This window comes from Equus caballus, chromosome 2 (assembly GCF_041296265.1).
Source record: "Equus caballus isolate H_3958 breed thoroughbred chromosome 2, TB-T2T, whole genome shotgun sequence".
NCBI lineage: Eukaryota > Metazoa > Chordata > Mammalia > Perissodactyla > Equidae > Equus > Equus caballus.
Window position 1 is genome coordinate 92,307,048 of NC_091685.1, and position 16,926 is coordinate 92,323,973.

The following is a 16,926-nucleotide window of genomic DNA, read 5'->3' on the forward strand; positions in this document are numbered from 1 at the left end:
TAAAATAAGAGTAAAAATAGTCCTTCAAATAGCAGAATCTAGGATATCTTCAACAAATTTTACTACTAAAAGATTAAAATTCAGACACACCTTAATAATGTCATATGTTATTACATTTTTCATTATCATACTCCCTAAAAAATGCTTTGTGTCCCCATAGATTGCATTCAACTAACATTTATTGAACATTTATTAAGCTGGGTAACTGTGCTAAGTGCTTTTACATCCATTATCTCACAAATCATGACAGCTTCCCCCAGGAGGAGTGGTCACCTGCATTTTATAGCTGAGGACTCTGAGGATCACACAGGCTAGGAAGTGATTTGCTCAGGGTCTCATAGCCAGGAGGCCTACCCACCGGGCCTCCTAATTCCTAATCTGGAGCTCTGTCTATACAACAGCCGTCCCTACCCTCACCCTCCGTTATGTTAGAAGCTGATCTCCTGACATCGGCCGTGAAGACACTGAGACTGGACCAAAGAGACTGAAGTTCTGTGTGGGGGTGAAGGTCTGTTATTTGTCTTGATGCTGCTTACTGCTTTTAAAAGAGTCAATAAATCTCATTAAGAGTATGCATTCAAAACTAAAACACAGCAGTGGTCTGGGAGACAAACCACCAAATGTATAATTCAAGAAAACGAAATTTGATAAAAATCATTCTGTGCCCTAACTTTTTTCTTTTTCATTTAAAGAGCAAAGCTTTTCAGTTACTTCGGCATCAAACTTTAAGAGAACTGGAATTATAGCCTGGTTATTTGAGGTTCCACAGCCCTGGTCAACCAGAAAGTTACTTGGCCCACTGACTCTTAGACCATTGAGAGCTGGGGACCAGATTTCCTGTATGGTAACAAAGGGCCCTGACACTGGACACTTGGCCTGAGCTTTTTCTAATATAAAATGTTTAATAGAGAAATCACAGATTCCCATCTCAGGGATTTTGGTAGAATTGCCAATTATGAAAGGAGAGCTAAAATTACCTAGCTTATTATCAGAACCCCCTAAAGAAAAAGCCCCTTAATTTTGCATATGTTTCAAGCACGTACCTCTCCAAGGATTGCTGCTGTTCGTGATAAATCAAAAAGTTAAAATCCAAATAAATCTATTATAGAGTCCCAAAGATCATTATGTCACTTTTTGTGTATATCAGAAGTATCAGCTTTTCCTTAATTATCTGCTATCAAGTCTGAATTACTTGTTTGTTTGGGTTTGGTTTTTTGGCTAAATAGCATTAGCTGTTGAATTCATATAAACCTAAGCAGGCACAAAGAAACACCTAGTTTTAACTAGTTGCTTTTCAAACATTTATTGAACACCTGCTACAGGTCAGGAGAGTGATACAAACAATACAAAGATGAACAAGACAAAAATCGTAAGCCAACACCTCACCTGTGTGATCTTGGACTTGTTACTGGATCTGTCTACACTTTCGTTTCCTCTTGTAATATGGTAATAATGTCTACCTCATAAAGTTGTTGTGATGATTAAATGACAGTATATGTAAAGTGCTTAGTCTTGAAAAAGAAAGAGCTATTATTTTATCATCAATATTATCACTACTAAAGTTAAGTGATTTGTGGAAAATCACAAAGAGTTGCTGAAAGGGGCAGAAATAGAATCTAAATCTCCCTCTGATTCTCTAACAAACTCATATTTATTCAGTGATTTTGCTGGTCGATTTTGCAGATGTTTGTTGAGCATCTTCTATCTGGTAGGAGCTATGCTAAGCTCTGTGAAAAATACAAGTTGCTTTGCACAGATGTCTTATCCTCAAGTGCTTGTGGACTATTAGGGGATGTGAGAAATATACATAAATAACTGTGGTGCCAAGAAGAAAGCAGTAAGTGGTATAAAAGAGGCACAGAAAACAGAAGAAAATTTAGAATGGAAGCCTTCATGAACTAAAGGACATTTGAATTGGGCCTTGAAGGATGGATAGATTTGAACATGGAGAATAGCTGAAGTACATTCCAAGGAAAGGAAATACTAAATGCATGATACAGGAAGTGGTGAGAATTCATTAGGCTGGAGAAAGCAGAGATGAAGGGCCAGGGTAGCAGAAGGTATTAATAAGTACAGAATACATGCTGAAGTATTTAGATGAGAAGTGTCACAATATTTGTGAAGTCTGCAAGTAACAGAGAATTTGTGGGGGTGGAGGTTTGCGAGAGAGGTGGCAAAGTGTTAACAATTGGTAATTGGTGAATATAGGTGAAGGGTGTGTGGGTATTCATTATACTATTCTTGGCAATTTTTCTGGAGGTTTGAAATTTTCCAAAAAAAAGAGTTGAGGGAAAATAATTAAAATACATAAACTCCTATAATCAATAAACAAAGGACAAACTATCTGGTTAAAAAAAATGGGCAAACATGACAAGAAATGCTACAGGAGAATATAAGAATAGCCAATAAATAAATAAAAACATGTTCAATCTCTTAGGAGTTAGAGAAATTTAACTTAATGCCATGAGATACTACTTTTCACCCACTTGGTTGCACCATTTTTTAAGTATAGTCATATGGTGGGTATGTGAGATGAAGAGATGTGAATACCAACCTTCTGTGATTGCTGTAGGGATCAGAGAGCAGAGGATATGAAGTACCTCCCACGTAAAAGACCTCAGTGACAACATGTCCTTCTACTATTACTATTATCAAATAAAAGATAATGAATACCTAAACTAGCAGAGTGACAGGGGAAATGGAAGAGGATTAATGGGATTTGGCACCTGACTGCATTTGAGAGAACAAAGAAGAGGAACCAGAGCTCAGGAAAAACTCAAAGTGTCATTGTTATTTGTTTGTAAAAGAGAAATTGGTGAAGAAAGGAAGACTTGCCTATGAAAAGGAAGAAATGTTAGCTTAAGTAAGTTGTTTGCCGTACTGCTTGTTGAACACTCTGAAGGAGTCTGCTCAAGAGGTGCCATGTCCGCACCCAGGATCCTAACCGGCGAACCCCAGGCCACCGAAGCGGAACGTGCGAACTTAACCACTGCGCCATGAACCACCAGGCGGCCCCGAATCCTGGGCTTGTTGACTTCCAGCTTAATGTCGTTTCTTAAATAAATGAATAAATGCGTACAAAGTACTTAGAACATGCCTGGCACCTAATATGTGCTCCCTAAGTATTAGCTATTATTATTACTTTGCTGTTGTCAAGGTATTATCATCATTATTCATAAAGAACATAGATTCTGAAGCCAAAGATTGCATCTCAATGATATTAGCAGTGCATTGTTAGCCTTTCCAAGCCTCAGGTTTCTCAACTATAAAAGGGGACAATGATAGAACCTAACTTACAGGAAATTGAGAGAAATAGTTTGGCTTTTATATATATGTATATGCTTTGCTATATATGCAAAGCACTTAGAGCAGTACCTGGATCAAAATAATCGTTAGGTAAATATTATGTAAAATAATATTATCGTAGAACCACTCAATCTCCTAGAATCAGCTTGAGCCGACCAATCTTGAATAGTTGCTTCCCACCCCCTCCTGGATTTGTGATTGTAAGCACTATCTAAAGTAGTCACTGAAACAATAAAAATGCTCACTTAAATTGTGTGATGAGAGAGCAGAGTACAAAATAGATAAGGAGACAAATTGAACATTCAATTGTTTCAGAGGCCTGCATGCAAAAAGAAAATGTGGGAGGTGTGCAAGGAGGAGGTGGTGCCAAGAGGAGGTTAGAAGGCACCAAGGAAAGTTTCACCAGTATCAGTTAAATCTTCCTCTTTCCCTCCCCCTAATAGTGATATAATTCTGCCTTGAGATCTCTTGGGCTTGTCATAAAGGAGAGTTTCATAAGTCACTACTGAGTTTTGTATTTTTCTCATGTGCAAAAATACAAATGTTATGAGAAGGAAAATCAAGACATAAAGTGACAATCTTGTAAGAAATTTGAAATAAATGGTGTAATTTTAAACACGTCTGGAACATTTTTAATCCCTGAGTTTTGAAATGTTTTTCTGGAAGGAAACATTACTGTGTATTAAAAATCACTCCATACTTAGTACTACTTAGTTCCATCAAGAGCATCTTTTGTGCCAGCTCCTTCTAAAGTAGCTTTATTATTTGGTTTTCAATGTGCCATGTTAATTCTTAAAATATTGGGCTCCTGCCATTCATGTCTAATTGAAGAGCACAGTTCAAAGTCAATTTTTAGAATATATAGATTCACCATATAATATTATCAATTTCATGACTCTTCTTCAATATAGATTCGCTCATTGAGTGCCTACTATGTCAGCACTCATCACTAAGGTTAAAAGAATGATAACAGCCCAAATGCTCCTCCTGCACCCATGCCTTGGAGTTTATAGTCTATTGGGTGAAATAATCATGAGGACAAGTAATTACAGCCTGATATAAGTGCTGTGATAGTGTAAATCCAGTGATAGCACAAAGGAAGAAATGACTGATCAGAAATAGACTACTTTACACAGTCCTTGAGCAAATTTAGTCCTTCTACAGGAGAATAAACAATTACCAAAATGCCAACTCAACTAGACATCTTTATCCATTCTCGGTCTTATTTTATACTATTGCTGTAATTGCACAACGTATGTAATCTCCATATCATAACAGAACCCTGACCACTTAGATTTTTTGCAAAGGAGAAAACGCAAACTTTGCAACAAAGTCCTTTGTTGGATTAGAATTTTTTCTTATTCCATGAATTGAGAGAGATCGAATGCCTTCTCTAATGATCAAAGGCATTATTCTTTCTAGGTTTAGAAATCATTATTTTCTATGTAGTCTTCTGTAAACTACTGATACCACACATGCTTCTTTAAGACTCATTGAGTATCTCCTTTTGCAGATTTTAGACTCTAGGGCTAGGCAGTCTTCTTATGACAAGTGGAGAGCAGGTGTAGAAAAAGGTGTAAATGCTGTCTGGGTGATTGATAATATGGTTGTCTGTCTCAGGGGCTAGCTTCTGGAAAGGGCCTTCCAAGGGTAGTTTTAAGAACAATTGCCTAGGGCTGTCTTGGGCTGAGTGTGTGGTAGAAAAGAACTTGCTGTTTTGAGGGGAAGAGAAAAGAAGGCCTTGCATCCCAGAAGACTTATGGCTTCTCTTTGTCTGATGAAAGAGTGGCATTGACAGTGTACAGAGTGGATGATAGCAAATCTTGCTTGTCTCCAGTGATTTTTCTTTTGCAGGGTGGAGGGATTCAAATTGTGAAGTCTATTTGGAATGAGTTCTCTACAATCTCTCCCTGTCCCTGGAGAGAATGAGAATGACTAATTGAAGCATCCCATAACAGTAATTGAGACAGATTGAAAGGGGAAATGAGTGATTAACCTTGAGCCTCCTCCTAATGCCGTGCATGGTGATGTTAGAGTAGGTTGGGGGGGGGGGGGGGCATTAGGAGCTCATTTTCACAAAAGTCCACATAGCTTCTATAATTAAATTTCAGAAAAATATGTTTCCGCCTCAACTTAAGTTTCAGATACTTGTTGCTCTGTTTTACATCATGTCATTAATGAAAGCTCGTTACTGATGCCTGAAAACCGGAGACAGATTTGCTCTGAAGCTAATGAAGCTTAAACTTCAGGGCCCCTCACTTACATGGGCCCCTTCTAAGGCCCTGGAACTAATTTTGCATTCCTTTCTTAAAGAAGAGCCCCCAAATTGTATAGCCTTCAGGTCCCACAAAACCTGGATCTGTCCTTGCTCATAAAATTCCAATTATAAATGAGTGATCTGGCATAAATTGAAAAGTTCTCCAAAACGAAGGCCAGCATTTCTTCACTTCTTAAGGATTCTGTAACTGTTTAATACTGCTTAGATCTATATCTGTTTACTCTAAATTATCTATTTTTGGAAATTCTAGGAATTGAGATGAACCGTGTACTAGCTAATTAGTTTTTGTGAATAAGAGTGATTATTCCCTAAAGATAGTGTTAGTAATGTTAAAAAAAGTAGAAAAAGGCTCTATAATAATATAAAGGTACCAGTTTGTATATTTCTGTGTACTGATACAATAATTATAAATAAGAATCAAATGGATTCGTTGTAAAAAGACTCACAGATTTCCTATATTCTGAATTGTGACACAGTTCATCTTTGCGCCCTTGTGCAATACCTAATTTAGTGCCTTATACATAGTAGGTGGTCAAAACATATTTGTTGAATTGAAATTAAGTATATGTTGTGAATTGAATTGCTCTAAAACTAAGAAGAAACGCTAGCAGAATCTGTCTGGCTTGAAAAAAATACAACACATAACCTAAATATAGTGCTTTGCATATTGATGGCGAGTAACTTTTATAGAGCAAAACTCTCTACCATTCCAGAAATTACATGATCATCTTTTGGCAAGTACAGTTCACATAATATCACAAACCTGCTACCATGTTATTACTTGATTAGTGAGTACATGGTTAACTTGGGCATCCTATGTGCCTTGTCTGAAAATTCACATAGGCTCAAAAGATCTGGGGATCTTTTTTCCTTATTTTTTATTGTTGTTGTAGATTTTGTTTTCCTGCTGTTGATCAGGTTGTAGATTGACCTCAAGAAGTTATAACTAATGGAGTATACTTGGGTTTAGACAAAATTTTATTTGACTAGTCATATACTTGTATCTGAAACCTGTATCCTTTGGATGGTTTTCTTCCCAATGGATATCAAATTTTGTTTCAACTGCTTTCTAAGACAAAGGAAGTTAGCTATCTTTTGCTTACTCATTCATCCTCTTGTGTACACACACACACACACACACTCACAATACACACACACAGATAGTTATTTGGTAAGCAGATATTTGCGTAGTGTGAATCACTGAATGAACCCTGAACTGCATAATTTGACAAGAGCTGAGACCATTCTTCAAGCTGTCAAGAATTTTATCTCTCTCAGCTAAGAGTAATATATCTGGTTCAGTACTCAATGGTGGGATGATCTAGAAATACTCAGTGAAAGAGTATGATCTCTTACTGCCATGCTCTTTGAAGAGAACAAAAAATATAGAAAGGAATACATTGATTTAGAATGAAGTACTTAATTTCTAGCATCAAATTGCCCTTTGAAAATTTTTTTTCTGACTGTTTCTCAAGACTTGGGTTTTCATCTCTGAAGAAGCTTATTTTTCACTTTTCTGATTTTCTCAGTTATTTGGGCAGTTTTCACAGGCAATTAAATGAGATGAAATATTTGTTTCATCTCAAATCTCAATATTTTAGCCCAGCTTTCCTAGTTTTGAATATACATTTATTCTCCCAGCAATAGCAATTACAATAGTAAGGTAAACAGTAACTTTTATTGGCAGTCTTGTTTCTCAAAGACCTGTTTATACTGATGATCTTGCTGAGGCTTCTGATAAATCTGCATCAATAAAAGATGTTGTACTCATCAATTAAGCATAGAGCTGAAGCTTCAAATACACACACTACATGTGTTAAAGTAAAGATTGTCACTTTTGATAGGAGTAAGGGCTAAGTAATTGTTGGGAACATCGAAGCCCTCTGTGTAACAAAGACTAATATGAACTGGTTTGAGCTGTTGGACCAGCATATATCTGAACAAATAGGATCCTAATGGTTTTGTAAGCTTGAAGGTAGAATGAAAGTAATTTGGGCAGCATTCCTAAGTCTGCAATTCTGTTAGGCCAGTTCAGACACTCTCCACAGGAAGCGAACATTGAGGTCAGAAGTTGGGTCAAAGCCTTTTAATTGTGAGCCTCCATGATGCCTCTGGGCTCGGGTCAATAACCTGAAAGGCCCTGTTTGTGGGCCTGGAAAGGGTATATTATGCGGGCTCAGGTGGCCTGCTAGACTGTTCTAATACTCAATTGTGAGAAGCAGATTATCTGCTTTGCAGATTATCTGATCTTCTATCATCAGCCTTCCCATTGGGCTTTCCGTTGCCGAGGATGGGGCTAAAATGTGAAGTGCAAGAAGTTAGGCACAGTGGACTCTGTGTGCAGTCCCATTACAAAACCAAATATAAATCAATCAACAGGCATTGCCTTGTTAAATGACTTTAGGCTTATTTGGTCTGGCGTTTTCTCTGTCTTAATCTGTATTCTCTAGCATTGCCTAAACCCCATTTATTTTACTCTCATCTCCTAGAAATCTTTAGACTAGAAAACAGATGTATCATGAAATCCATGCAAAATGGAATTATCAAACACTTTTCCTTTTTTCATGTTCTCTGTAATGTAGGTATCGCATTATGATGTAATTTAATTTCTTCTCTGGAAATTCATGAAGTCATTCCAGCCTAGGCTATCCTCGGTGCCCTGGTAATCTTGCTTGATTGTCCCCTTCAAGGCAGCTGTGGTTCAGTCAGAAGAAAGATTGGTTATCTCTGTGGTCACAGTTTCTGTGGATTAGGAAGTCAGGCTGGATTGTGATCATATTTTTATCAAAGACCAGAATATTATCATCATTCTCCTATGTTTTCTGAAACAAAGAGAGAAAGGGACATAGGGAGGGAAGGAGGAAGGGAGGGAGGAAAGCAGAGGGGGAAAGGGAAGGAGAGAGAGAGAATGAACACTAATGATATTTTAGCCAGATATAAATTATTATAATCTTCTCTATGGCTAGGCGGGTAGTACCCTGATAAATTGTTGATAAGGAAGTAGATTTTTATGCCCTTTTTTGGCATAAGAAAACATCTCTAATGCTTAAGAGCAAAATGACAGACTCTTCAATCCTGATCTTTGTTCTTAACACTAGATCAGGCCTCACTCCCGAAGTACTGCCTACAAAAGCCAGGCTTTTCTGCTAACACACTTACCCTTTCCTCTGTTCCGCTAGTCCTGGCACAGATGCTCTAAGAGTGGAGAGAGCATTGATTAATACCAGTGAACAAGTATTTTTGGTTTCAACAACCCCTTCATCTATCCTGTTTTTTTTTTGTTTTAAATCAGTTTTGATGACTTTTTTTTTCTATTAGTAGTATTCTTACTTACAATACAGGGATATATACCTAGGAATTTTGTTGGCAATTTTTAAATCTTTTATTATTCAACAGATATTCATCTCATACCTACTTTGTGCCAGGCAGTGTTCTAGGTACTTGGCATAATGATAACAAACTAGTAAAACAGTCTTAGATCTCTGCCCTCATGGAGTTTACATCCTATTGTGAAGAGACAAGAGAATAAAAAAATAAAACAAATAAGTAAATTATATAGTTTGTTAAAGGAGATAAGAGGGGCCAACCCAGTGGCATAGTAGTTAAGTTCGTGTGCTCTGTTTTGACGTGCTGGGGTTCACGGGTTTGGATCCCGGGTGCAGACCTAGACGCCAATCATCAAGCCATGCTGTGGCGGCATCCCACGTACAGTGTAGAGGAACACTGGCACAGATGTTAGCTCAGCAACAGTATTCCTCAAGCAAAAGGAGGAAGATTGGCAACAGGTGTTAGCTCAGGGCTGCTCCTCCTCACCAAAAAAAAAAAAGGTTGGGGGAGATAAGAGCTAAGGAAAAAAAAAAAAAGAAATGTTAGATAGGTTAAAGGAGCCAGAAGTGCTGGAGGAGGGGTGAGGGGGTTGCAATTTAAATAGGTGACCAAGTTGGCCTCATTTAGGAGAAGCAAAAACTTGAGGGCCATGAGGGAGTTAGTCATGAAGATTTCTGGAGAACATTCCAGGCAAAGAGAACAGCCAATGCAAAGGCCCTAAGTTGAAAGCATCCTCCAGGTATTCAGAGACCTTGTTCTTACAAATTGAAACTAGAAGGCTTTTCCCAAGATCAGTCTTTCATTATCAAACTCATGTCTATCCTTACTGTTTGTATTTGGAATAATTTAACAATATTAGAAGCAGATGGCTTCTCTCAATGTATCTATATTTCTAGAAATGATAGAACACTATTTTCCAACATCCAAGACATCCTTTGAAATGTCTTGCATCTTCTGAGAAATAGAAATTATAGTATTTGTTAAACACTATATTTACAAAATTTCATGTATTGAAACAAATCTGATTTCTTTAGGAATTTAAATGAACACATCTGACTTTTCACAATAGCTACACCTGGAGTAGCTGTGTTTTAAGAAGGAAGGAAAAACATTTATTGAGCACGTGTTTTGTGATAGGCACTGTACAAGGTCCTTTATATATGTTATCTCATATAATCTCTATAATACTTCTCTGACGTGTTATTGTTTCCATTTTGTATAGGATTCAAGGAGATTAAATAATTTTCCCAAAGCCTAAAAAAATAGGAAATGGAGAAGTGAGATCCAAACCCAGGTCTATTAGAATTCAATGCCAATGAATGGCACAATTTGCCCATTTTTCTAGGGGAATCTCATGGTAATTTTTGCTTCATGTATTTCTCTCACTTTCCACAGGTAACCAATCAATGCATTCTGTTGATTTCATCACCTGGATATCTGTCAAAGTTACCCACATTTCTTCACCTCCACCACCAGGGCCCTAGTTCAGCCGTCGTCTCATAGCCTTGCTGGTCTCCAGGCTTCCAGTCTGAGCAGTAGTTCTCAATCTTGACTGTAGTTTTTTAAAAAATTGCTGATGTGTAGGCCTCACTCCAGCCCAGTTAAATTAGGATCCTAGTGTAGAGAAACTTAAACGTTGATAATTTTTAAAAGCTCCCAGGTGATTCTAATATGTATTCAAGGTCAAAAACTACCGTATTAGGTGCTTCTATAACGTAAATACCGTTAAAATCCCTAAGTAGCTCCTCCTCCCTCTCAGGATAAAGTCCAGACTTTTAATGTGGCCCTACTTGACCTCGTCCCTGGGCTTACCTTGCCAGCCCTTGTATCTTGCCCTGGCCTTGAGTTTATTTATAAATCATATAAAATTATTTTTATATTATAACTTCAGGGATATTTATTTGTATTTCTTATCAGCCTTTTGCTTAAAATGTTCTTCCTCTAGAACTTCCTGTAAAATAATGATCAACAAAGCCATAGGTGTGCTAAGAAGCTATAAATGATTTTAATAAAATAAAAGTTATTTTGTGAAACACATGGAGCTCTCTGAGATGGCTGATTGGTATTTTTTAAGAGAGACCTACCGAAAGAACAAACGGACTCTGGCATGTCAAAATTTAGATCTTTCTAATAATAATGTTGAAACTGAGATGAATTACTTGGATTTCTCATTTTGTAATTGTCATTGCTAAATGTAACTGAGAATAGAGTAAATAACGGTGAAACCACTTATTTTGGTGCTGTTGTGATATTTAATTGGAGAAAATGGTATTTACTTTTTTACTGTTTGATGAAAAGTTAACTTGCCTCTGTCTTTCCTTGCTCTGTTGTGCCATCATCCTTGCAAAATGCTTTAGTAACTAATTAAGAAAGAAATTCTAATCTCATTAATGCCTTCTTTAAATGAATCTGAGTTTTTTTTAAGATTAAAAATAAAAAAGAGGCTAGTGCTTTTATGAATCTGTTATTATCAGATAAGCTAGATGTTATTTTATTCAGTGAGTATTAAGAGTAAAACATGTTGACCTGGCTTCTGAATTGACTACAGTGAAGGTCTCCAAATTTGCTTGTTCTTCATAATCACCAGGGAAGCTTTTAAAGAATGGAGGTTTCTCAGCTCCACCTTACACTTATTGAATAGGAATCTCTAGATTTAGACCTAAAAGTCCCTGTTTCTTATCAGATTCCGAGGAGATTCTGATGCACAGCCAGGTTTAAGAACACTGAACCAGAATATATTTAGCAATGGGAAGAGACACAGAGTAGCCTGATAGAAGTAACCCATTCACCCATTTGAGGTAAAAGTATTGCTTCCAGAATACTAAGTAATCAGATGCCTGGGAGTCCAAAGGCAGAATGAGAAATCTCACTCTGATAATCCACACTTCTTCCATTTCCCTTATGCCTGAGCCATCCCCAAACATCTAGATTTCTCAATTAATAATAGCTCTAACAATAATAGCAGTAATGTTATTATGGATGTGCTCTGATTATATAACTATCTCCTCCATTTAATCCTCAATACATCCTATGACTTAGGTACTGCTACGTGGGCAAAGCATGAGAAAAGTGACACGCCAAGTAAGCAAGTTATTTGTGACTCCTAGTAGGCAACATGATCCCAGCTCAGGCAGGCTGACCCCATAATTCCCACTCTTAACCACTATGCTCTCCTGCCTCTAAACACACTATGTCCTTTTTTTTCAGCCGTGTACTTTTTATAGCTCCATTGTTTTCCTCATGATGCTCCCTTTGCTCAGAATCCCTTACTTCCCTTTCTTCTCCATTGAAATTCTGCTTTACAAAACCCAGCATCAACTCTGCCCTTTCTTTGGCTCCTTCTCATGTCATCTTCACCGCCTTTAGACCAAATGAATTGTTCTTGACTTGGTATACAAGGAGGAAGGCAACCTAATATATATTAACCATCAACCTAGGGCACACTGTAAGGTAAATAAGACTATGTCCATGTTATATGTGGGTAGAATGAAGTTGAAGAAGGATTTTTCCAAGAGTTGCCCAATATGTGGAGAAAAGCAGATTGGAACCCCAATCTCTCTAACTCCCAAGCTCTTTATGCCATGACATGTTGTTCTGTCCTTTGACATGTTGTTCATGGCATATCACAGCATATATCATACTGTAAAATAATGAATTGTGAAATTCCCTGAGGGCAAGCATATTATATTCCTCTCTGAAACCTTAGTTCCAGAAAAAGTATGGCATGTCTAATGTGCTCTGGAAGGTGTTTGATGGATGAATTTTGAGGTTCTTCCATTAAGCCAGATCTGGGAAATTTTTATGGAGCTAAGCATACAATTGGCAAATGTAGTTAACTTTACATTCTCCTTCCTCAAAGTGTACAGATTACCTCACAAGCCATCAGGAAAATGCCACGTTAACCTCCGAGGATAGTTACTAGATCCTCTCTCTCTAGCCATGATGTGGTTTACTGACTTTATTTGCCTTATGCTTTCTCTTCTTTTGGAGTAACCATTTGGAAAGATAAATATGAGAGATAAAAGAGAGTAACAAGAAAGCACGGAGAGTAAGAAGAATGCTTTAAAATAACTTTTGTTTCTACAAAGCCAAGTTTTCTACCATGAAAAGTACCTCTGAGCTCTGTGGGGAAAGATAAAAACAAAAAGCTTGGAAGCTGGTATTTGTTTTGCATGCTTGAAAATTCTACATTCTTCTTTTCTTTGTGCCCTGCAGTTTTAATATAGAAACAGACAATTCTGACTTGACCTTAAGTGCCTCACCAATCTGCTCAGGGGACTCCCTTTAGGAGTATAAGCTGACACCACCTTGCCTGAGCTTCTTTCAATCAATAACATGGTGGAGTACACATGATACGAATAGGCAGACCGATAAGAAATAAAAGCATATCTGTTGATACAGATGGAGCGATAAATGGACCGGTTTCTATCCAAGGACTTTGAAGGGGAAATCAAGGAGGGAAAAGATGGCCAAATGTGAATGTATAGCAAATTAATTTTTTCTGAGGGACGATTTCTGTTTCATTTCTTCTGTTCAGAAGAAAATGGTCAAGTTGTTCTCTGCCTAAAAGGAATTTGTTACTATGGTTCTTAAAATAAGCCTCTTGAGAGTATGCACTTTGTGACTGTAAATCTACAGTGGCAAAATTGTGTTAATTTGACTGACTAGAAATATTAACCATATTATATCACATAACTGCCAGAAATAATTCTCTATCATGCCCTGTGACTTTATTTTAATTGATTTTTTTTACTTTCAGCTTTTGTGATTTTTGTTTATTCTGACACACATTTATTAAGTGCATGGAAAATTGTTTTGCAAATTATTTTTAGTGTTTTTATCATGTTTAAATTGGTGGATTAACTCTTTTTCTTCAGAATGCCAACCGCTCTTATTTTCAGACTCGATACTGCTGATTTAGCTTTTTGGGCCCACTAATGGCTTTATTGTCCACATCAGCAGTCTATACAATTAAGCTGTATGCTTAGCAGTATCATTTGATGTTTCACATAGATTTGAAAGTCAAAATTGAATATGATTGATTGCTGCACGATATGTTAATATTAGGATTCCTGAGCTATGTTATAGAATAAATCATTCAGTATCATAACCAAGATAATGCCTCTAACACTACTCATTTTATGTTCTATCAGTAATCAGGCCTTAGGAATAAGCCTCATTTATCTACTGTAGAGTCTGCATATTATACAAATCACAAGGTGAATGTTCATAGAAACATCATGTAGGATAGAAGAATTTACCTGTCAATATTACCGAAAAGATATAGTCAAAAGAGGATAACCTCATTTCCTTTATCAGCCTTTCTTCTTTCTATTTACCTTGATATCTGATGTTTAAAAATGATGCTGTTTTGTTATTTCTTAACTATATTTGTTTACAAAAACTAACAATAAAATAATTAACAATAAAATAATTTTTTGACTGCTTAATAAGTACCAGGAAGTATAATGTCTTTTAGCATATATAAATTTATTTAATCCTCGCAATAACACTAAGGTATGTAGGTACTGTGGTTATCCCCTTTTTACTGAGGAAACTGAGGCCCAGAGAGGTTAGATAACTTGCCTTGGGTCACATAGACAGTAAAAGGTAGAACAGGATTTGAACCCAGGATAGCTGGCCCTACAACCCATGCTCCTGACTAATATAGTGTACCTGCTAGAAAAATATGTGAGAGATGTAGTCTCTGTCCTCAGTGGCTTGCTTTCCCTTTTTTGGAGTTTTTTTTTTTTTTTTTTTTTTTGGCTGAGGAAGATTTGCCCTGAGCTAACATCTGCTGCCAATCTTCCTTTTTTTGTATGTGAGCCGCCACCACAGGATGGCCACTGACAGTGGCATGGGTTCGCACCCGGGAACTGATCCTGGGCCACTGAAGCTGAGTGTGCCAAACTTTACCACCAGGCCACTGGGGCTGGCCCACTTTCCCATTTTGATGATACTAATCATGAATAGTAAGTCTTAATAGAAGACAGACACTAAGTAGATAAGGGCCCTCTGATAGGAGCTGCAGGTATTCAAGAAAAGACAAGGACTACTATAGCTGGGGTAGCTTTCAGACTAACTTGTCATTGTTTACCTAAAACTGAGATGCCTAGAAGAAGCTTTAAAATTCCAAACACCAAATGTTAATATTGGAAGTAATTTTATAGACTTCAGTGTCTTTATTTTTACATGTGATTCTAGATACCTGTAGGAGTTCTCTCTTCCTGGTTCTAATTTACTCTCAAATTATTTTGAATATTCACACTTTCGGGGAAACTTCCCATTTGTAGAGCTCTCACCTGGGACATAAACTGAATTTACACTTGATAAAAATCTTACACAATACCAATTTAATATCTAGTGGGTTTGTTCAAGAAGGAAGGAAGGGGCACAAATTGTATTCTTTTATAGTCTTTAATTAAGTCTTACTCCTTTAAAGTTTTAAGCTGGACAAAATGATCCTTTGTTTTCTTCAGTTAATCAAGTCAGTGCAGAGTTACTACCTTTGTAAAAACAATAACTTGCTAATTTAATGTCAAAGCTTAAAGTGAATTAATTTCACATCATTGGTTGTCAACAGCTCTGGAGACTTTTGGCAGTTCCGGTCAAGTAAAGCCCTGTGTAACAGTACCATTGACAGAACATTTGTACCATTAAGCCTTCAAACTCTTATTCAGCTGTCAACACATGGGCACTTTCTGGAGCCAGATTCTCTCATGCTGTGCGCTGCCTGCAGCTTGCCGGAAGCTCAACTTTGACTAAAACGGTTGATTTCTCTTCTCCTACCCTTGTTCTCATTTAGTGTTAAAACCTGCTTAAAGTCCGCCTTTTATTCTGAAAAGTACACAGGCATGTGTCATCTCTTAAACCATTGTGATGTTGAGGTAAGGGGCTCCAAAGAAATGCTAGACATCTTAGCGAATAATTGATTAGAAAAGAGTCTGGCAGTGTTAATTGTGAGCTGCAGTATAATAAATGCCGAAACAGAAGCTTTCTGGATGTTTCCAAAAACTGGGTAAGGTTTTTAATACTGAACAATAGGATCAGTGTGCTGAGGTGGAATTTAAAGGGGTTTTTTTTGTTGTTTTTTTTACTGTGATAGATTTTTTAATTGGCTTTTGGCACTTTCTACAGTTCTTTGATTGAAGGCTCATTTGTTATTGACTATGTGTTGTTTGGTTGTTCTTTGTTTTGTTTTGTTTCTAATGTTTGTCTGCCTAAAGCCACTTTGGGGATATTTATTTATTAGACATAATTGACAATGTAGGGTGGATAGAACAGCCTACAGAACTAGAGAATAAAGACAAGCACAAATGTTAGGTAAAGTGATGAATTCTTTAACCAACTACTACCAACATAGCACACTCAAGCAGAAACTTTCATTCACGGAAGCTCTGACAATTTGATTTTCAATGATTCTTTTCAAGTAAGATTGTAGAAAAGAGCTCCAAATTTCATCATATGGATAGCATTACAAATCGTTTTAAAATAGAAATGGTGTTCAGTGTCTCCATTGAAAAGGACTGCATGAACAATTGAAGTTTTGTGGACCTCTACCAGCTAATGCATTAATAACTAACCACATGTGGCTAATTAAATTTAAATTTAAATTAACTAGAAAATTAAATAAAATTTAAAATTTTGGTCCTTGGTTGTACTAGCCATGTTTCAAGTGTTTAGCAGCTCCATGTGGCTGGTGGCTATTGTATTGAACAGTGCAGATTGTGGAACATTTCCATCATTGCAGAAAGTTCTACTGGATAGCACTGCACTGGACAATAATAAGGAAAGCCAATGAAAGTCTTTGTTTTGTTGTTTGTGGTTTTGATTTCTAGTTATAATTTTAAAATATTCTTTTATGGAAGCAGAAACTATTAAGTGTTAGGAGAATTAATGTGAGAATTTTGGTATTCACCTTGATATCTTACTATTATGGTATCCAGCAGCTCACAGATCTGTAAATACATTATTCAGGTAATTCAGGAACTGAAGAAACGCCTTGTAGATTAGCT

General features: G+C 36.9%; 1 protein-coding gene across 12 annotated transcripts in view; it reads left to right on the plus strand.

Annotated features, from left to right (window-relative positions):
• Nucleotides 1-16,926, plus strand: part of SLC10A7 (solute carrier family 10 member 7) — a 240,067-nt gene that overhangs the window by 117,681 nt on the left and 105,460 nt on the right. Inside the window, exon 6 of one of the 12 annotated variants that reach the window (XM_023636464.2) lies at nucleotides 10,307-14,342. The exons of 9 other annotated variants lie outside the window; for them this stretch is intronic. In XM_023636464.2, coding sequence (XP_023492232.1) covers nucleotides 10,307-10,414 — 108 coding nt within the window. In that variant the 3' untranslated portion in view covers nucleotides 10,415-14,342. Of the gene's footprint in view, nucleotides 1-10,306; nucleotides 14,343-16,926 lie in introns of those variants that run through there. 2 more of the 12 variants (XM_070258229.1, XM_023636470.2) reach the window with 2 other exon arrangements.